The sequence below is a fragment of the Pelodiscus sinensis genome, chromosome 12 (assembly GCF_049634645.1).
Source record: "Pelodiscus sinensis isolate JC-2024 chromosome 12, ASM4963464v1, whole genome shotgun sequence".
Classification (NCBI taxonomy): Eukaryota; Metazoa; Chordata; order Testudines; family Trionychidae; genus Pelodiscus; species Pelodiscus sinensis.
This window is the reverse complement of record NC_134722.1, coordinates 46,533,578-46,555,235: the sequence shown is the minus strand read 5'-3', so window position 1 is coordinate 46,555,235 and position 21,658 is coordinate 46,533,578. Positions and strand designations below refer to the sequence as shown.

Below are 21,658 nucleotides of genomic sequence, written 5' to 3'. Positions count from 1 at the left end.
TATCAACGGAAAGGGCTACTTTCTTGTGGTTGTGTGAGCATCAGTGTATCACTGGAGATGCTTCCCCGCTATCCATGTGGGCTGGTCAGCGAAGACGCACAATGCTTGCATCTTTGAGAACGTGACTGTTTGTTGTACCCCTTCTCCTGTGTCCCTCATACAGTCTGCTCATAGATATTGATGTAGTGGTGCCTGCACAGCCTCTTCTCCCTCAAGCCCAGGAAATCCAGTATGTCCTGTCAACTCCCAGAGTGTGCAGCCATCATGGGCCAAGCAACTAACCTCTGGCACTGTGGGAAAGGTGCTTAAGAATTAGGGTTGACATAGGTGCTGCAAAGCTGCTCAAGGAGGTGGTGTCGCTACGGGGGGGTCTGCTCTCCAAAAGCTGCAATAACACAGTGGCATTGCTGTAGCGCCTGCAGTGAAGACGCCAGCCATGCTGACAGGAGGGCAGAGATACTCCACCTACTGTGGACATAGCACTATCTACACCGGGGATAACTGTGGGCGCAGGGGTGTGACTTTTTTACACCTGTTAGTGAAGTAGTGCAGTGGTCTAATGCAGACCTGGCCTAAGTCTTTGTAACAAGGTGTTTATATCGGTGGGAGTCAAATTTAAGTTAGACACATGCATAACATGGCTGACACAGGATGGTATATGTTGACTTAGCTTTACAGTGTACACCAGACCCAATAAGGTGACATTTCTCTGAAGTGCAAAAAAATCTGAATCAAAATATCCAACCACCTCAGAATCAGCTCGAACGCCTGGCTTAAAAAGGGGTTCCTCCTGGGTGAACAAAATTTCAGTGATTCTGTGCTATCATATGCATATAGATGATGGAAGTCGCATCCTCAGGATAACCTTTCCTTAGTTATTTGTGCAAGTCTGCGGGAGTCTGCTATTTCCGGGACTTTAGCAGTGGTATTCCTAGACCTTTCATAACTATGCATTACACTTTAAACAAATCTACGTAGAATTCTTCTGGGGGCATATAATGTAATACACATGCACGTGTTTATCAATTATTTATGAAAACCGTATTAGAATCTTGGTCATACAAATGTAACAAGCTTATGGCGTTTTTTCAATGAAGTACAAAAGTACATTTATTCCAGATGAATTTTCTCCCTAAAGACCTGTATTTTGGAAATAACAATTCAACGTCTTCTCCCCTTTCCTTTCAATCTAGCTCATTTCCTCACAATAATTATCTTCTTCCCCATAGATATCATGGTATTAACCTGATATTTGCCATGCTTCACACTGTTTGCATTGCTATTATTTAATATTCTGTTCCACTTGTCTGTCTCATCTATTTCAATTGTAAGCTCTTTGTAGCAGAGTATGTTTCTTCTTATGCTGTTTATATGGCACTTAACACAAACGGGGCTCAAATTTCAGTTATGGACTCTGCACACCACCAAATAAAAAACAACAACAAATGCAATGTGAAGCTAAACATTCAAAAGTCTAAAAGTGGGAGCCAGACCCTAAAATTGTAGCTCTGCCTCTTGTTCAAATGCATTAAAATACCATCTTAATTTGCATTAACATGTACTATGTTTTGTATCCCCAGATGGATTAAGGATGGAGAGAAGTCAAATAATTCATTTCTTACAAGACATCAAATTAATCCTCGTAACAGGTAATTTAGCTGTAAGGAACTAAGTAAGAAAAGCAAAGAACTGCCTTCTTGCAAAAGAAATGATGAGGAACCTCCCAATTTATAAGATAACCCAAAAGGATTTGTAAAATATGGAGATATGTTTCAGAAACAGCCTATAACACATCCTGTGCACAGGTTTTGAAAAGATCCCTGAAGCCAGGTCTACAGTAGACCTGGAAGGTTGGCTTAAGGTGCATAACTCCAGCTATGTAAAACACGTAGCTGAAGTCAGCTTATTTTAAGCTGAGCTTGGTGTCATCTTCACAGTTGAGGGCTGATGGGACCAAAGGCTCCTGTAGGCTTCCTTTACTCTTTGCAACTGTGAGGACTACCAGCGCTGACTGGAGCTGTCCTCAGCTGTTGCAATGGTAGAAAAAATGTTGTGTGTCTGAAAACTGTAGGTATTGGGGGTACCTTTTTTTTTTTTTTTTTTTTTTTAAAGAAAGGGGTACTTTATAAAAAAAAGGTTGAGAAACACTGCTCTAAACTAGTGCAGTCCTGGAGCCTTGTAGAGCACTGTCAATGCATCTCAATTATGACCTGCTAGTCCTCCCCCAAGTACCTCAAAACTCCTGCCTTCGGCACCTGCCTAACGTGGTGAGCAGATATTCTGGATGAATCTGGGTTTCCCACTGAAACGCAGCACACCATTCCACAGCAAACAAAAGAAACTGGTGAAGGAAAGGCTGAAAGCACCCTCAGTACCTGAATGGGTCTCGCTGGTGGAGGGTATGACTCCAGCTGTTTGCTGGCCTCTTTCATCTCCTGGCGGGGACGCTGCTGCACAATGTACTCATAGGTGGTGAGTTTGTTCCACACTGAGAGGAAACAAAAAGACATTTCAGCAGGTGGGACTCTGTCTGCTTTCTCCTTAGGAGCATCATAATTACTAGGCTGCTTAGTTAAGTGTTCGTGCACACTCATCACAGTCTACGAAACAGGAACCAGTACAAATACCACAATCGTTATGAAAACGTTACTTCATTTGCACAAAGTAAGATTTGTTTAAATCCTCGTGACCCAGCCAAATCTAAACCAATTTTCTCTGTGACACTAAAAGGCAGCAATTCTCAGGGAATATTCCTTGTTTTACTTCAGCTGTTGTTAGAGCAGACACAGGTCACAAGAATAACTTTTAAATATTTGGGCAATTGTATTTCCTCACACTTTTCTATGGAGGAAGTGCCTTGTCTGGGACAGAGGATGAGTGCAGAAGAGAGCGTGGGGTAGGAGATTGGGGTGAGGGAGAGGGTGAGGGGACTGAGAGGGAGTTTGGGTGAAGGAGGGGATTGTGATCTGGGGCAGAGAACTGGGGAGCAGTTATGGAGGGGGTATGGGTGCAGGAGAGGATTCTGGCCTGAGGAGGACTGTAGGAGGGAGTGCTGGGTCTGGGAGGCAGTTGTGACCTGGGAGACAGGGGAGGTGGGTACAGAGTTTGGGTGCTAACCTGGGGTAAGAGAATAGGTTGCAGCGGGGTCAGGGGTGGGGGTGCAGGAGTAGATTCTGGCCTCAGGAAGGGGGAGCAGAGGGTTTGAGTGGTGACCTGGGAGTTGCGGGGAGAGAGGGGCTGGGATGTTAGAGGCAGGCTCTGACCAGGAGCAGCTTACCCAGGTACCTTCTGGCCAGCAGCCCTGCAGGGCCCTGAGGCAGGTGCCCTGCTTGTTGCAGTCCCAGGCTGCTCCATGTGGCTCTCTGCTCCAGGTGCTGGGGGAGGCTTTGCACACTGCCCCCCGGCCTCTGTACTACAAGCCTCTTCCCCCCAAACCAGAACCTGCACTCCCTCATGAACCCCAACTCCCTGCCCAGCTTGGTGACAGTGAGTGAGGGTGGGTGAGAGTGAGTGACTGGGGGGCGGGGGGGAAGAGGGATGACATGAGCATCAGGGAAAGGGTAGGGTAGATCTTGAAATGCCCTTAAATTAAAAAAAGTGATCTTGGCCATGGAGACCACAGGTCTAGAGCAATGTACAAAACATTTGCTTTGCAAATCCCTGGAGGATGAAGGGGTAATCACTAGCAACCAGCATGGATTGACTAAGAGCAAATCATGCCAAACCAGCTTGATGTCCACCTTTGACAGGGTAAATGGTTTGGTGGACATAATATATCTGCAGTTTTGCTAAACCTTTGACACAGTCCCACATGACCTCTTGATAACTAAGCTGGAGAAATGCAGGCTTAGCAGAACCACCATTACATGGACACATAATTGGTTAAACCACCACAGACAAAGAGTAACTATTAATGGAATGATGTCAGAGCGGAGGGAGGTCTCAAGAGAGGTTCTAAGTCAGCCGTTGTTTAAATCTGGAAAGGACACAAAGTTGAGGGGATTACCAATACGTTGGAGGACAGAACTAAAATCCAGAAGGCTCTTGATAAGTTGTTTATAGCCTAATTCTCCAAGGTGAAATTCAACAAATGTAAGCATAGCACCTTAGGGAAGAAAAATCAAATGGACAAACATGGAATGGGGAATGACTGGCTTGGCAGCAGCACTGGTGAGAAGGATCCGGGAGCTATGGTGAATCATACCCTCGGTGTGAGACAGCGTGTGATGCTGTTGCAAAAAAAGCAAATGCAATTTTGGGTTACATTAGCAGCAGCAGAGCATGCGAGTCATGGGAGGGGACAATACCGCCCTACTCTGTGCTGGTTGGGGCTGAGCTGGAATTCTGTGATCAGTTTTAGTCACCAAGGTATAGAAAGGATGTGGAGAAAGTGGAAAGGATCCAGGGGTGAGCAACAAAGGTCAAATGGATGGAATACAAGCCAGATGAGCAAAGGCTGAGGAAACTTGGTATGCTTAGTTTGGAAAAAAAGGGGACACAAGAGCCATCTTCAAATACTTGAAAGGCTATCATAAAAAAGATGAAGAGAAGTTGTCCTCTCTTGCCACAGAGGGCAGGACAAGAAGCAATGGGTCAAACTACAGCACTGCAAATTTAGATGAAATCTCAGGAAAAATGTCCTAATTGAAGAACCGTAGGGCAAGGAAACAGACCGCCTAGGAGGGTGTGAAAGCTCCTTCATTGGAGGTTTCAGAAGGAGGCTAGAGAGCCATCTGAGCTGGATGGTTTAGACACAACAAATCCTGCATCTTGGCAGGCTGGTTAGGTGCAGTCCCCGCTAACCTTGTACGTCCATGGTGCTAATCGCAATGAAACAGCACCACCGTGTGGAAGCCGGGTATCATACAATAGCCACATAGCTATTGGGATTATACTTAGCTAAATAGATCCTAGTCATAAGGATCTTTCTCTGATGCAGCCAGTGACTGTTATTCCAGTATGGTTCGACTCCTCTTCCCTTCCGCTCTGCTCCCACTGACAACTGCAAGACAGATCTTTCGGCTCATGACAGGCAAAAGCTTGTCCGCTTCACGGTTGGCAGAGACTGATGAAAGGGTGCTCAGAGAGGCTTTCAATGCCACCGACACTTTTAAACTGAAGGCACCTCTGGGATGAGGCAGCATATGAGAGAGCCAATGAGAAGCCCCTCCACTGTGCTTCCCTCTACCTCTGTCTCCAGTCTCACTTTGGGCAAACACTGTGCCATTTGCACAGTGATCATCAGGGACTACACCCAAGAAGTAGAGCTTCCTAATGGGAAAAAAGGCTGAAAGTTAGCAAGAGAGTCAGTTACTGTTATGTGAATAAAAGCCCTGTGTTGTTACAGGAACCAACAGCCTCCAAACTGTTAACTGTTTAGTTAGAGAGCATAGTGCCTCCTTCCAGCCTTAAATTCAAGAAGCCATCCCTTGAAGTAAGGACTCAGGAGCTGCTGCCCAGTCTGAAACCCTCTTTGTGAGGTGGTTCTGGAGAAGACTATTGAAATGGCTGCAGCAGGGTAACTCGGAGCTCAGCTGAACTCAAAGCTGGGTAGAGCACTGAGAGAATTAGTATCCTTGGCTGGTGATCTCCATGGGAAAAACAAGGGTCTGTGCTCTTTTTGTTAGATCTATCAGTTGCCTCTGAGACTATTAATCACAAGTCCTGCTCACCCACCTGGGGGAACCTGGCAGCGGTGGGAGTTTATTCATTAGTGGCTTCAATCCCTCCTTTCAGAGAGGTACCGTAGGTAGTTCTCCATCCACCCAAAGAAAGATGGAGCAATGATGGTTCCTAGAGAGAATTTAGGCACAGCTGAGCCTTAGAATCCCTTAGCCAATGGCTCTGAGCTACACAGAGTTGTTCTACCACAGAAGAACTCCAGGACTAATCTGGATCTCCAAGATATCATGAATATTCATGTACAGACCTGCAAGCCGGAGGGACCAATAGGTGCTGTGCTGTGCTCTCTCATTACAACCAGAGCTTTTTCTCCCTGCTAGATTCTGAACTGCACCAAAAGAATCACACTTACAGTAGAGAAAAACTGCGAAAAAAGGAGTAAGAGGCGAGGATTTTTTCTATTCATCCTGCAGAAGGCAGGGCTAAAGCACAAGCTTAGGAAGAGGCAGGAAAGCCACAGTATGACCAAAACCTCTGCTCTTTCCTTGATGTTCTTGCACAATTTGCGTGTGAGGTGCGGGTGAAAGGCCAATGGGTGCAAGGCATGAAGTGAAGAGAGAAGTGAGGGGCCCGTGCAGTGCGGCAGGAATTCGATACCTACTAAGATAGATGTGAAAGATCAGCAGGTGGCCTAACAGGATCACAGTCAGCAGGCCCAGAAGAATGAGCATCCCAGCTAAGATCAAAATGGCTGGAGCTTGGGTCTCGATGGGAGCTGCCGGTAGAAACACAAACCAGATGTCCGTGTGGTTCTTTACAACTGAAAAAGAGAAACACAACACATGAAATGAAAGCACAGAAACAGCACACGGTAGGGAGGTAGAGTTAACAAGTCTCAGTGGTGGGGACAGGTGTGGGGCGGAGAAGCGGTCAGCCCAGAAAGTAAGGAGTTAATTGGTGGAGACAGAAAGTGACTAGGCCAGAGAACGAAGATGGGCAGTAAAAGATAAAGGAATGAAAACAAAGGAACGGGAGGGAAACAGTGTCAGACATTAAAGAAAAGCTAACAAAAGCTGCTGTCCCAAAGACCCAGAATGTCTCTGGACCTTGCAGGCTGACTAAGAACCCCCTTGGAGGGCAAAATCATTGGGTGGTGGAGGGAACTACTGGGTCATAGAGATGGTTGTAGTCACATAATAGTTTGAAGCAGGATAGAGAGCTGGAGATTGCTCTTGCATGTGAGGGACCAGAGGAGTCGGAACTCAGTGAACAGCTGAAGCCCAAGCATTATAGCTGATGCGTGGATGGGACGCATCATCCATCCAGAGTGTGGCCAGATACCTTCAAAGTGCTGGTTGGTGCGCAACATCATGGGGTTAGTGAAGAACTCCACAAAGACATAGAATGCAATGAGCAGCAGGAGGAGAAGGCCGAGGATGGCAGACACCACGCTGTTCAGAAAGAGCCTGCCAAGGAAGCATAATGGGCCTCAGCATCCTCAGAGCAAAATGCAAAACTCCTTCAGTAAAACCTCATGCAGGCCAACTTATAAAGCCCAAGCTCTACTGACCGGAGGGAAAAGACAGAGACCGGGAACTGCTTTGCGTATATGCCAGAAGTTGAGTGGTGCTCCGATACCGTTAGGGATGGTGCTAGATAAGCAGAGCCCTACCAGTTTCATGACTGAAAAACATGTCCCGGACATCAAATTCACCCTTCCCTGTGAAATCTGATTCCTCCCTTGCTGCTGAGAGTACGCTAGTCAGGGGGCAGAACCACTGCCAAGTGCCTCCCACTGCTACAGGAACCTCCAGTCCGGGGCAGCAGCCTCAGAGGTTCCTGCAGCTTGTGGAGTTGGGTCCAATGTTCCCCTGCTCCTGGGGGAATCCTTGCCAAGTTAGGGAGGGACAGGACTTGCCTTTCCCCTGCAAGGCTGCTGGGGGATGGGGAGGGGGAGATCAGACCACCTCCTGGGTTGGGACACACGAGTTACAACACCCTGATAATTCAGGTGTAAACATCTGAAAATGTAAACCTGACCCCACTCACACCCATGAAATTGATCAAAATGGCCTGTGAATTTGGTAGGGCTCTAAACTTGCCCCTACTCTCCTTATGGTCCCAGAAGCCATTCTGAGCAGCTGCTCTCCTCTCCCTGGGCACCAGGCTACTAGTCCCTATCTACTGCTTCACGAGGTCAGAGACTAGCTTTGGCTGTTCCATTTCCTGCACTGAGCACAGGATGGTCACCCTCCCTCACATATCCACCACCTGCAACCCAGAAGTGAGGAAAAGGAGAAGCTCAGAAACAATCCCCAGTTACAGCTTCCTGATTCTCTGCCTCAGCCCCAGCACAGCCTCTGCACTGGCCTACCTCATACTAGCTCTCAGCTGTGCCATAAAGCAGTGGTTCCCAATCTTTTTGATACTGGGGACCAGTAAATCCATTCACAAACTTTTGGAGGACTGGTAACATTTATTTGAATTTTTGCATATTCATTTAGCAAATGATGAATATGCAAATGAATTGTGTCACTGGCCCTACTTGTTCAGCGGGTTGTTCCGCCCCCTCTCCTGGCCCCAATCCTGGCCGCTTTATCAGCCAGCACTGGCTCCCCTGGCTGCGTCTGGTGCTGGGTGTTCTGCGTCGATGCGCACGGCACCCGGCCTTCTCCCTGGGTCCTAGCGCCTGCTGGAGCTAGCACTGCCGCCCGGGAGCATGCCCAGCAGAGATGCCGTGGCAGCAGGCTCTCTCTCAAGAGGGCTGTGCCGCTGCACGCGGCAGTGCGGGATGCTGCTACGTCGTCACACAAATTAATAGGATCGTGCACAGTAATTTTTCTCAGGACCAGTATTTTTTTTCCTAAGGACCAGTACTAGGCTGCAGACCACACTTTGGGAAATGCTGCCATAAAGAAAGTCTATATGCTGAGACCAACCAGAGCTCAACGTGCATCAGTTACTGCCCCTCCTGCCAACTGCACCAGGAACTGTTGGGAGACCGGAAGGAGCTATCTTGGCCAGCTGTATGCCCACAGAGATCTCAGCAGGAGAGCTGTGGGTAGTTTGCACTCTCTTTACTCTATTTATGCACAAAGGGAGCTGAATGGGATAGACAATCTGCCCCACAACGCTAAAGGTCTTTTAGTCCTTTTGAAATGATACATTCAGTTCTGTGGCTGGAAAACACAGATACCAGTTCCCTAGACAGATTACTGAAAGAAGTCCCATTGCTTTTCCTTCGGCCTCCCCAACACGCTCCTACTCTGGCTGCTCCGCGAGTCCCTGGCCTTCAGTGAACTCACAGCAGACAACCACCACGTGTTTTTTCTGCTTTCCCTGCTGCTGCCCCTTGCAGAGCATCACAGATTGGCACGAGTGCCTGGGGACAAGCGTGAGAAAGCAGAATGCTTTAAACTCCTGACCAAGCTCGGCATTTCTGCCCAAGCCTACTTGAATAATTCCCTCCCGTCCTTTGGGAAGGGTCACAAAACATTTTCTGATCTAAAACAGGGCAAATATTCCTACGTAACTGTCACTGCCCCATCTTAAAGCAGAACAGAGGTGTTAGAATAACCACCAGATCAACCCCTGAAACAAGCCTCAGAACTTTTAGGGATACCTGTACGATTCCAATAAATATTTCCTAACACTACAGACAAAAGCAATTATGAACATTTGATTTTGATTTGAAAGATGCATCATGTCTAGGGTAAAGTACCCTCGACATACATTTAAAATTACAAGAGCATCACACATACAATCCACAAATCATCCAAAACACCAGGCTTTTCCCCCTATCACACATCATCCGATCACCAATCTCGTGGCCCTATCACATCAGAGGGAGATTTTTAAAGACACAAGGAGCATATAGGTAGCCATTGCCGACTAAAAGTAAGTGAGAGTTGGGTACCTCCCTTATGCCTTAGAAAATCTCCATCACGCTTTTCTGCCAGGCACATCCCATCTGCCTCAGTCCTGGCACCAGTGTTCATTCAACCAGGTGGTCTTTGCAGCACACCTGGCTATTCTGGGCCTTGGGGAAAGGGTGAGACCAGGCCAGCAGCTCCTTCCCTCTAACGAAGAGGTGATCGTGCCTAAGGACCTCTGCTGATCACAGCTGGGGCACTATTGCATCAGGATCAGTTGCTTACAAGAGGTTTAAGCACGGAGCAGAGGTTTGGAGCAGATGTACTAATGACACCCTTGAGTCCAAGTCTAGAGCAGGAGCATCGTGACCGACTCCCCTTGTCTGGGTGCCACAAGCAGTAATCTATCCTAACCTAAGATGGCTTCAATTCTTCTGGCTCTCCTCTTGCACTGAGAATGAGTTCCCAGAAGCTTGCAATCTCAGTCTAGGGTAGGTTTGGGAAGCTGAGTATCAATTGGGCCAAGCTGTGAGGAAGGCTGAGAAATCCTGTACTAGCACTTCCTGGATGGCTTTGCCCTGCCGTCAGAGTGCTGGACCCTTACCAATAGTTCCTCTCCCCCACGCAGTTATTGAGCCATTTGCAGTGATGGTCAAAGCCACAAACACACTTGTTGCAGGTTCCACAGTGTTTCGACTTGGAGCTTCTGCCAAAGAAAAGGTCACGTTAACGCAGATAAAACCAGAACAACAACAGCAACTCATCATCATCTGGCTACAGGCCTTTCCTGTGAAACGCATATTCAGGGGAGGGCTGGGCCGCAATGAGAAAACTAGCTTAGATAAATGCCCTTTGTTCTCTCTTCTCTCACTGAATCAATGAGCCTTTAAAACAAAGCCCCCTATTAGAGCTGCTTAGAGCCCTCTGGACGCGTTCTAGTCACCTTCTCAATTCCTGTTACTTGCAATCTGCTCTCAGGCGCAGGCCCTTCACTTACTCTGCCCTACACTGCCCCATGGGCTCACTGCAGCTACATCTTTGAGTTGGATCCTTCTGGCTTGTATCCTTCTCCCTGCATTAGCATTGCTCCTGGGCTGAGCACATGAAACAATGCAATTACCCCTTCTTGCTTCATTCTTCGTCCTAACATGCCAATCTTTTCTTTCGCCACCTGCCATCGGCCAAAGCTCTGCCCACAAATACAGTGACAGAGACAATGAGATGACCTAGCAAACACTTTTCCGGAACTACTCCCTTGATAACCCATGCGCACTGGTCACAACATTTACAAAAGCAAAGCCCCATCGTATTTTCCTCCTTTAAATCCCTCCATGAGATTCAATCCTACTTAGTGTAGCCAGTTGATAGCACGTAACGAGCTACACTGTGCACATTAGTCTACACGAAAAAGCATTCCTACTGTTGTTACATGACTCCTTTCATCTATCCCTACCTGCTTGTTTGTTTTCTCCACCCATTAATAAAGACGCCAAGCTGTGTAAGGCAGGGAACTCTTTACTGCCTGTGGATATCTAGCACAATGGGGCCCTGATTCCTTGGGGACCTCTAGACACACTATAGAAATGATAAGAATCATTATCTCCAAGACACAATCCCCTTTACAAATATGGTAAATCTCCCTCCATAGCCCAGTGAAGTGGGAAAGACTTCAGCCCACATCAATGGGAACTGCATAAACCCTGTAATTCCACAGGGCTGGCCTCTCTCAGGCCATAATGCTAGATATTCCCAAATCTGCTGTTTCTGAGGCCTTTTCCCCAAGATTAGATCTTTCTAACCTGGGAATGACAATTAAAATGCTTTCAGTCTGTGATCCTCATTACAAATTCTGCTACCACATGTTAAGCTTAATGTCTCCCAAACGAAATATATCCAGCTTCAAACTGGTATCTGCCCAGAATCCAAAATACAAATAAATTCATTGAATCACAGATTCCAAGGCCAGAAGGGACCACATGTAATTTGACCTCCTGCATAACAGGCCAGGGAAATACACGCTGCTGTCTGGGATTCAAATAACACAGAATGAAACCTAATGCAATCCCTCCCCCAAAGTAGGAGCTTAATTAAAAATAGAGACACAGATACACACACAGTGAGGAGCTCAGAAGTCTTTAAGGCCATGAATTTGAGAGGAGCACATTATGCTCGGTTTACTATCCCAAAGTCATCACCCACAAGTAGTGCTTTTATTGTTTTTTTTTTTTTAAAAAGGTGCCGGTACTCCAGGAGAAAAGTTGTTGAGCTCTGACTGGAGGTGCTGGTACTGTGTCTGGATGTGCTAGTACTAAGTACTGGGCAGTACCGTCACAGAAAAAGCACTGCAAAGGATTTAGGGTTCCCCTCCCATCCCATCCTAAGAGTGATGGAGAAGAAAGAAGAAAAGAAAGGGAGGGCCGTGGGTGGTACTTACACATCCACATCACAGACATGGCAGTGGCGGTTTTCAATGACATGAGCATGTTGGTTGCGGCTGAAAGTGGCCAGCTGCCCTAGGTATTTATTCTTTCGCACGTTGGCATCAGCTGGATCAATGGAGACTGCAGAGAAATGAACCACTAGGTGGCAGACAAAAAACACTCCTGGACACTGACGAACGTAGCTAAGGACTAGCTGAGATGAACATTCAGCTTATCATCAATTAAGTAAATACACACAAGCAAGCCATTTATGATCTGCAAGTAGAAAGATTCATGTAGCTGATCACAGTATCACTCAAAAATCTGCTCCCCATTAAGACAGAGAATTGCCCATCTTACTCCCAGTTAGCCTTTCCCCAGGCAAACTGAGGTAGGTCTGAAGGAACAGCGCTTCTGCGAACGTGGGAGGGAGTCCAATGATACAGTTTCCTTTCTGTGACAGAGATTTCAAACCACTTAACTTTACTTGCCACTGTCTGTCCTTCTTTGGGTGGACTGTGCACAGCAGCCCCTCTCTGGAGTCTAGGCGTTCCTTCGACAACTATCCCAACCATTCAGAAAAGGGATGACCAATGGTCACATGCGTATTCTCTCACAGAACCCAACTTTCAGAATGAAGTTCAATAACACAGTCATGACTCTGATGCCACCAGGTTCTTTTCCTTATTCAGAATTACAGGTTGGACCGCTACAGTCCAGACTTTTTAACCCGGCAACACCTGTGGCCTGGCATCCCCATGGGTGCTCCCGGCCCAGGCTGAGCACTCATGGGGAAAAGCTGGGCCTGCATTCAGCAACTCCTCACCACCCTCCCAGAGCTCTGCAAATAGCTCATGTGCAGAGCTCAGTCTCAGGGACAGGGGGAGGAGCGGGAACACTCAGGGAAAGAGGCAGGGTGGCTACAGAGACCCACAGGGCTGTGCTCCTGGCTCCAGGTCTCTACAGCCATCCTACCTCTTCCCCCAAATGCCTCTCCCCAGTCCCTTAGTGACCAAACAGCCACAGAAGTACGAGGTCTGCTCTCCTCAAAGGAGCAGACTATGCACCAGCTTGTGTGATTCAACTCAGGGTCAGCACCTTGCTTAATTTCCGATAATAAACTTGATGTTTTCACTAGAAATATACTTCAGTGCAGCACCAAAAGGGAGGAGGAGGGAGAAAGCCCTGCCAGATGGGGGTGGAGGGGAAGGCCCCTGATGGCTGGTTGGGGGGGGTGGGCCTGAAAAGAGAGAGACGGTCCCTGCTGTCTGGGGGGGGCTGGTGGGAGAGAAAAGGCCCCTGCCAGCCTGGGGCTAGGGGGGAGAGAAAGGCTCCTGCCAGCTGGGGGAAGAAAGTCCCTGCCAGCTGGGGAGGCCGGGGAGAGAGAAAGCCTTCCTGGATAGGACCCCCTGCCCTGAGCCCCACCTCATCCCCTAATCCTCACTCTTGCACACCCCCAGCCTCCTGCTCTACCCCCCCCCCAATCCCCAAGGCTCTTCCCTAACTCCAGCATCCCCCGCACCTCCAGCCCCCTGCCCTGCAGGACCTGGGCAACGCTGGGGAGGTTTTCTAGTCTATTCTATTCTATATTTCAGAGAGTTTCTCTGTCTGTGTGTCTGTTGTCGAGGCACCCCTTCCCCAGCTGTGCCCACTGCAGTTGCAGTGGCCATGGAGAGATGATTCTCCCCGGGCCCCAAGCTGCTGTGGTGAGAGAGCTGGGGTTGTCCCCTCTCCCCAGGGCAGTCCCCTCCTCCCCAGCCCCACCCAAGGACAATTTAAATGAAGAAAACCAAAACTTACTTGAGTGCAGGCAAGTAAATCTTCTAGTAATAACATAACTAGAAAAGCAGCGGAAGAGAAAGAGTCTCAGAAGAAGTGCTTTATATAAACCAGGGCAATGATGATCGTTTATGGTCGTTAACGCGGAAAATGACACACACAATATTTCCGTCTCCAGAGCTTTCTAGGGTACCTACACATACATTTTAAAATACCACTCTTGTTTCATCAGAGTTAAAGGTGTGTTTGGGATATAACATCAGTCTGAAAGGATACAATGTATCCAGCAGGCACCCAGTGGTGAGGCAGGAGAGGCACGAGGATTCCAAAACCAATCAGAGCAAAGAAGACATATAACAGCCAGGCAATAATCTGGAAGGGATGTGGAGGCCAGCTCCAGCCATTTCTTCGGACACAATGGGATTGGACCTCAGCAGTTGGCACATCCACCTCTTCCGGAGCTGTCTTATTGGGAGGTTTGTTGCAGATGTTCATCTACAGAGAGTGGGAAAGAACAACAAAAAGGTAATCCTGAAAATTCCTTTCTGTCGCATGCGGCATTCTCAGGAGGTATGTTCAGAGATTCCAAGGCCAGAAGGAATCAACAATGCTTGGTGGATTGTTCCAATGGTTGACTACAAATGTAATCATTATTTCCCATAGGAATTTGCTGAACGTTTACTTCCAGCCATTGGACTGTGTTAGACTTCTCTCTGCTAGATTGAAGAGCACAGTATTAAACATTTGCTCCCCCTGTAGATACTAATAGATGGTAATGAAGATACTCCTGTCTGCTGCTACCTTGGCCATGACTGAGCAGATCCCGACACATATCAAACTCCTGCCAATCCAATACCCCGCCTTTTCTGAAGTGCAACGGAGGCACTGGTGGATCCGAGTGCCTATGGCAACTATGTCTCGTGACCCTCTGCAGCCCAACCCACTGCCCCGTGTTACTGTTTAACTATAAGGATTTTGCTGTCTTCAGCAAAAGGAACTCTGCTACCTCATCATATCGATGACTGCCCCATCAACTTCTCCAAACTGCGGGGGCACAATCTGAAGTGGGGGGGGGGGGTCAAATGACTGCCGCCATGTGCCTACTCTGCCCAGTGACACTCCAGCGCTGTGCCCAGCCCAGAACTGCCACACACTCCCTGCCCCACGTTACCAGCCCATGTATGTGAGAGAGAGACAGAGGATGACACTCTGTCTTTCTTCCCCTGTGCCATCCACCCATACCCACCACACTTTTGGCTGCTCTCGCTAACAGCTGGGCTCAGATGGGGAGCTGAAGAGAGCCACTTCTAACAATTTGGGTCCTGCTCAGTGCAGTGCAGCAGCTGCCTGGGAGAGCTTGGTAGTGGTGGTCTACTCCCCGCCCAGGCCTGGCTCCTAGAAACAGGGGCCAAGTGACCCAGAAATATGTTGGGGTGGGCTATAAATATGCCAATGTTTATAGCTGCCTGCTGTGTCCTGCATAAGATCTATGAAACAAATGGGAGAAGTTTTCACTGGAGGGAGATGGAGCATTTTTTCTGCTGAATCTGAAGAGCTAGACACAAGGGCTTCAAGTGGAGCTCTATTGTTCAGGGAGGCTTTGAAAAGACCATTGTAACAGTGACCTAGATCCTAGACTACAGGCAGTCCCCGGGTTACATACAAGATAGGGACTGTAGGTTTGTTCTTAAGTTGAATTTGTATGTAAGTCGGAACTGGTACATATTGTAGGGGAAACTCTAGCCAAACATTTCTCCAGAGCTCAGTTTTATTCTCCCACACCTCACTTCCCTCAGTCCTTTATTCTCAAGCTGAGGTGTCTGCTGAGAAAAGCTGCTCTGCGTCTCCCTGGTCTGCTGGGGGGGAGGGGAGGCGCTAGCTTCGCATCTCCCTGGTCTGCTGGGGGGAAGCAGCTAGTGCGGGGTTGCCTCACCCCGTTTGTAAGTCGGGATCCATGTAACCTGGGGACTGCCTGTACTATGTATTGCTATAGTGAGCTCTCTCTGGCCCTCTCTTTTGCAGCCTGGTATGGCTCACGTAGGGATTGCTGTACATATGGGTATGGAACATTGTCAATGCACCTATTCATGTAGTTTCTGAATGATCTTGCGAGTTGTGACATTGTGCAGTAACAGGTAATTGGTCACTTTCAGAACTGCTGCCTATCAGCACGCATGTGCTGTGAACTAAAGAGATGAATTTGTGTTCCAGATAATAACTTTTTATTCTGTTGCAAGATCACAGAAAGAAAAACAAGGGACATTTAAAAAGAAATACATTTAACATGTAACAAAACTTAAGAGAACAAAGACCCAATGAAAGGAAAGAACTTTCATGTCCCTTCAAGTCCTCATAGGCCACCCGTGGCTTTCACAAGTCAGCGTAGGTGTCACTGATAATCTTTCATTTCCCCTAGTGCCGGATGCCACGTGGAATGTTGAGGGGAGACACAGGGAGGTCTGAATACTGAGTTCTCAATGGGCTGCAGAGGGAAGCAAGCATGGGCCTGTTGAACCTGCTGGTCCACCTGAATCTGCAGCATCTGTGTTTGCGGACTCGGAATCCCCATTATATTCTGGTGCGTGTCCCTTTTTTCCCCCTTGCACCATTCTCCTCTCCCCTCCATCCATCTCCAAGCTGTCCAGAATGTTCATCCTCAAGGCCCTGCTGCTCACTGTCCGATGCAGCACTGGCTTCCAGGATCTCCTGGAACATATCATCGCAAGTCCTCTTCCTTCTCCTCCTAATCTCGCTCAGGTGCTCTGTGGGTGTGGAGGGGGAGATCCTGAAGGCTGCAATGGCAGCAGCTGCAGCTAGAACACCTAACAATGGAACTGTCAGTGGATTCATTACGGAGAGCAAAACTTAAGATGCTGAACTCACTCACCTAAGTTTAAGCATTATATTCCAATTCTGCTCGAATTCTACTCCAGTCACAGCATCAGCCATGGCAGGTATGGCCCACCAAGGGTTAGGGAAATGAGGAGGGAATTGCTTATTTGTATGATTTAAGTACAGGGTGGGCAATAAGACAGTGGTGGTTCACCAGGGTTAGCCACTGGTGGGCCGCTGCCACTATATTTACCTGCACTTCTGCAGGTACAGGAGCTTGCAGCTCCCATTGGCCACAGCTTTCATTCCCGCAGATCCCATTGGCTGGGAAGAGTGATCAGCAGCTAATGGGAGCTGCAAGGGCCCATAGAATCATAGAATCCTAGGGCTGGTAGGGACCTCCGGAGGTCATTGAGTCCAGCCCCCTGCCCAAAGCCGGACCAATCCCAACTAAATCATCCCAGCCAGGGCTTTGTCAAGCCAGGACTTAAACACCTCTAGGGATGGAGATTCCTCCACCTCCCTAGAGAACTCAGCCCAGCGCTTCCCACCCGCCTAGGGAAATAGTTTTTCCTAATATCCAACCTCGACCTCCCCCACTGTAACTTAAAACCATTGCTCCGTGTTCTGCTATCCATCACTACTGAGAATAGCCTCTTTCCACCCTTTTTGGCACCTCCCTTCAGGAATTTGAAGGCTGCTATCAAATCCCCCCTCACTCTTCTCTTCTGCAAACTAAACAAGCCCAAAACACTCAGCCTCTCCTCCTAGGTCATGTGCTCCAGCCCAGTATTTGCCCACTGCTATTCTAGTAGTATAGGGCAACAGCACTGAACACTGGCACTAAATTGCACAGACGGGGTGATTTCAGATCCTATTGCACTTCTGAGTGTAACAAAGGCAGAAAGAACATGGCTGCTACTGGTGTCATGAGGCTGCCCAAACCACATGCTACTAGACTGGGTATTGCAATAGCCCTTGCTGAAGTTATTGCTGAGCGGTGTGGGAACGCGTCCTACTGTGGTGGAAGAAATAAGGCTGCCTTCCCTAGAATCCTTCAGCAGAGGGTTGCAGACTATCTCCATTCACCGAGATCTCTCTTGAGGATTCCCTGCACAGCTCTACACACATAAACAAACTGCTTTGTATTCCCTGCTTCCCTTGTAACTCTAGAGGGGAATGAAAAGCAGGTATCGAATCTATCTCTCTTGGTTGTACCTCTAACGCTTCTAGCGCAAATAAATTAACAAAAAATCAAAAGAGGTGTCCTGTGACTTTGGAGGTGCCATCCCTGTCATTTTAATTTAAACTACACACCTACCTGAGGTTCCTTTCCCTGCACTAGGCTTGCTTGTGCTTAACTGGTGGGACAGGCTGGATTGTGGTGGAGTCAAAAATAGGTCTAGGCTTGCTGGTCACCTGTCCTCTATACTACTACTCCTTTTCATCCATCTCCTCTTCCTCGCTATTCACAGGAGAGACCTGTGATTCAGACTTCTTAGCGTCATCCATGGTGCTCTGGAGGGTAAGAGTGGTACCTCTGCTGCGGGTGGCATGCTGGAAAAGTGGTAGGTTTGCAGCTTGGCACCAAATTAATCGTTGGTCTCCCTGGTATGCCTGCCACAGCTCCTTGGCTTTCACACAGCACTGCTGCTGGTCCTTGCTTTTCCTGTATTCCCTCAGCAATCTGCTCACAGAAGCCCATGTTTTGATAACTCGTTTGGAGCTGAGTCTGCACAGCCCCTTCTCCCCATAGGCCCAGTAGATCCAATACAGCACCTCCTGTCTACTTCAAGCAGGAGCAGGTCTGAACTGTGTAGCTGACATGGTCAGGTGTTTAATTGACAGCTGCTAGATGCAGTCCTGAAGCTGGGCAATCAGGAAAAGGAATTGCAAAAATTCACCAGGTTTAATAGGGAGGTTGGGCTTCTGGTCTCCATGATCCAAGGTCAGTGGAGCTCACAATGGTGACCAGAGTGGTCAGTATGGGGCATTGTGAGACAGCTGGTGGAGGACAGTCACGATTGACTAAGGCCTTGTCTATACTTACCTGCACGGTCGAATTAAGACAACTCTGGCTATGTTAATCACCTAGCTGGAGTCAACGGACCTTAATTCAACCTTCAGCGCCATCACCTCAGTGCGAGCTCAACGGGAGCAGACGCCCTACTCGTCACGAATCAAGGACTACCGGCATCGTCAGGGGCGCCCTCAGCTTTCAATGTAGTGGGCCTTTACTAGATCCGCTAAATCAAACTCTGGAAGATCAACCGCTACAGTGTCGATCTTCCAAGAAGTGAAGATGTAGCCTAAGAAATGCAGAGTCTACACTGTGTTTCCCTATACATATCGATCTTGGCTCTACGCTGCTTGGGGAAGTGATGCTATTAAGTCAGTATTATCAGGAAGTTACATTGGAGGGAGCCAAATTTTAGTGTATATGTAAAAGTAGATTGATGTAAGCTACCTTGCATCAACCTAACTTTAGAGTGTAAATCAGGCCTCAGAAAAGCAAAGAACAATGGTTCACCTCACTGATTTTTGTCAGTTTCTTGTTGGGGCAAGCTCTGAGCAGCAGGGGCAAACAAAGGAGCTAGTCACTGTCAAGGAGGACCCAAAAATTGAAAGGCAGTTAATTGATCCAGGCTAGGGGATTGGACTCGATGACCTTTCAAGGTCCCTTCCAGTTCTAGGAGACAGGCAATCTCCATTCATTTTAGGGTGTTGAGACACCAGGGGCCCACAGGTATCTACACGGGAAACAAATATTTAATCATGGACTCTTCAATCTAGCAGGAAAATGTACAATATGATCTAATGGCTAGGCAAATTCAGACTGGAAATAAGATGTAAATGTTTGATACGGGAATTAACCATTAGAACAACTTAGCAGAGATTGCGGTGAATTCTCCGTCACCGAAAATGTGTAAATAAAAAATGAATATTTTCTAAAAGATATGCTTTAGGAATTTTAGGGAGAAGTTCTGTGTGTTATACAACTCAGATTAAATTATCACAATGGCCCCTTCTGGCCTTAGAATTTGCGAATCTGTGAAATTCCATGGCCTGTGAAATATCACCTATGGTTCCTGTTGTCCTTAAATTCTATGAATCATATAAACCTTTTACCAATCCTTCTTCAGAAACACTTTTACCAAAATTTTCTACTTCCTGTGGATGTTTGGTAGCATCCATATTACAGATTATAAAAGCTTCCTTTAAGAAAGGCAGACAGCACGAAATCATGCATGAATTCCTGAAGTAATTTCCCTTCAGTGTTAAAAAGGATCTTAATACAAGTAAATTAGGAACACTTAAAGTAGCATCCAGACACACACATCCCCCTTAAAATGTCATCAGTGATTAGCACTAACAATGACAACAATTGCTTAATAACTATAACAAAACAATTATAATTATCTTGCAATTTTAGAGTCAAAGTGAACAAGTGGAATCAGTTGCGTCAATTGAGTAAACGTGATTTAATTAATGATGACCCATCAATCTCATTTACTATACTTGCAGTTGATTCAGAAAAATTCAGAAAGCTGATTCTCAATTATTTTAATCAGATTTCTGTGCATTATAGCAGTTATGTTGAAAGAAAACAAGGTGCCTTTTAGTTGTTATATCAAAGTACTGAATTGCATCTTTTCAAATGCTAATATAATGAAATGCTTGCACTCCAGAAAAAAACATTTAGCTCTTTCCCATGTAATGTAATGCAGCATTATTGTTTCAACTACTGATTAATTCAACAGAGGACATCAAAGTTATTTGCATAAACATTAAAGCAAAGGGGCTACCATTTTGTACGTTTCCACAAACTTGGTCAAACATAGTTGGCAAACCTCTGACGGAATTTTGGAATTAAAAATAGAAAGGAAAATGAAGATATTCCAGCCACAGAGGGAATGTTCTCCAAATTCCTTGAAAAAGCAAGCCACTCCCTTGCCATATGAGTCTCACTGCAAGTCTAAAGACTGATTCATCTAATTGTAGAATAAGATCATAATCTTTAAATAGTGTGTGAGTCCTCCAGTGACACTCACTATGTTGTATATTTTAGAAATCAGAGACCAACCAGAGCAGTCTTAGTGTAGGCTGCTACGTATGTTTAAATACAGGGCCATCCGGGGCATATGCAGCTACATAGTGTACCATTACATTTGGGTCACTAGGTGCCCCAAATTTAGTAATGCCTTAGGCTGTGTATGCCTAGGAACAGTCATCCCCCTCCCCATGGGCTCAGTGACAGGGTTCTGGCAGCTCCCGCCAGCCCCAGCTCCTGGCTGCTTCTCCCTCCCCACTACATGGGCTGCACCTAGCCCCCACTTACCAGGTGGCAGTGAGCAGCAGGGTGAGCATAGGTCCAAGGACTCAAGAGAAGCTGAGGGTGGCCACACAGCTGGAGAGAAGCAGTGGTTTACCGTTCTCTCTGGCCAGCTATGCGGCCGTCCTATGCTCCGCCTGAGTTCTCCTCCAGCCCATGGTCCATGCCAGCCACCTGCTGCCCTGAGATGCAAGTGAGCGTCCCTCCCTGCCCTGCTCAGGGGTTGCCCACTCTCCCAGACCAGCCAGATTTGCAACAGACTGGTTGATCATTGCCTTTGGTTGCTTTTTTTACATGCACATTGTGGCTGTGTCTACACTGGGCCACTTATTCCGGAAAATCAGCCGCTTTTCCGGAATAAGCTGCGAGCTGTCTACACTGGCCCTTGAATTTCTGGAAAAGCAACGACGCTCTACTGTACAAAATCAGCCGCTATCCCGGAAAAGCTACGCTGCTCCCGCTCGGGCATAAGTCCTTATTCCGGAACACTGTTCCGGAAAAGGGCCAGTGTAGACAGCCCAGTAGTCTTTTCCGGAAAAAAGCCCCGATCGCGAAAATGACAATCGGGGCTCTTTTCCGGAAAAGCACGTCTACATTGGCCACAGATGCTTTTCCGGAAAAAGGGCTTTTCCGGAAAACATCCTGCCAATGTAGACGCTCCTTTTCCGGAAATACTTATAACGGAAAACTGTTCTGTTTTAAGCACTTCCGGAAATTCCTGCCAGTGTAGACACAGCCTGTATGTTTACTAACCACGGAAATGGGAATAAACTATTTGCCAGAAAAAAGTTGGCCAAGGA

The 21,658-nt window shown here is 47.4% G+C and overlaps 1 protein-coding gene across 3 annotated transcripts in view; it reads right to left on the bottom strand.

Moving 5' to 3' along the window:
- Positions 1-21,658, bottom strand: part of ZDHHC1 (zDHHC palmitoyltransferase 1) — a 35,427-nt gene that overhangs the window by 13,024 nt on the left and 745 nt on the right. For 2 of the 3 annotated variants that reach the window (XM_075940488.1, XM_075940490.1), the window contains exons 2-7: positions 13,970-14,188; positions 11,929-12,104; positions 10,099-10,200; positions 6,964-7,088; positions 6,284-6,442; positions 2,376-2,488 (exon numbers count right to left, since the gene is read on the bottom strand). In XM_075940488.1, the coding sequence (XP_075796603.1) occupies positions 2,376-2,488; positions 6,284-6,442; positions 6,964-7,088; positions 10,099-10,200; positions 11,929-12,104; positions 13,970-14,188 (894 nt within the window). The remainder of the gene's footprint in view (positions 1-2,375; positions 2,489-6,283; positions 6,443-6,963; positions 7,089-10,098; positions 10,201-11,928; positions 12,105-13,969; positions 14,189-21,658) is intronic. The other variant, XM_075940489.1, reaches the window with a different exon arrangement.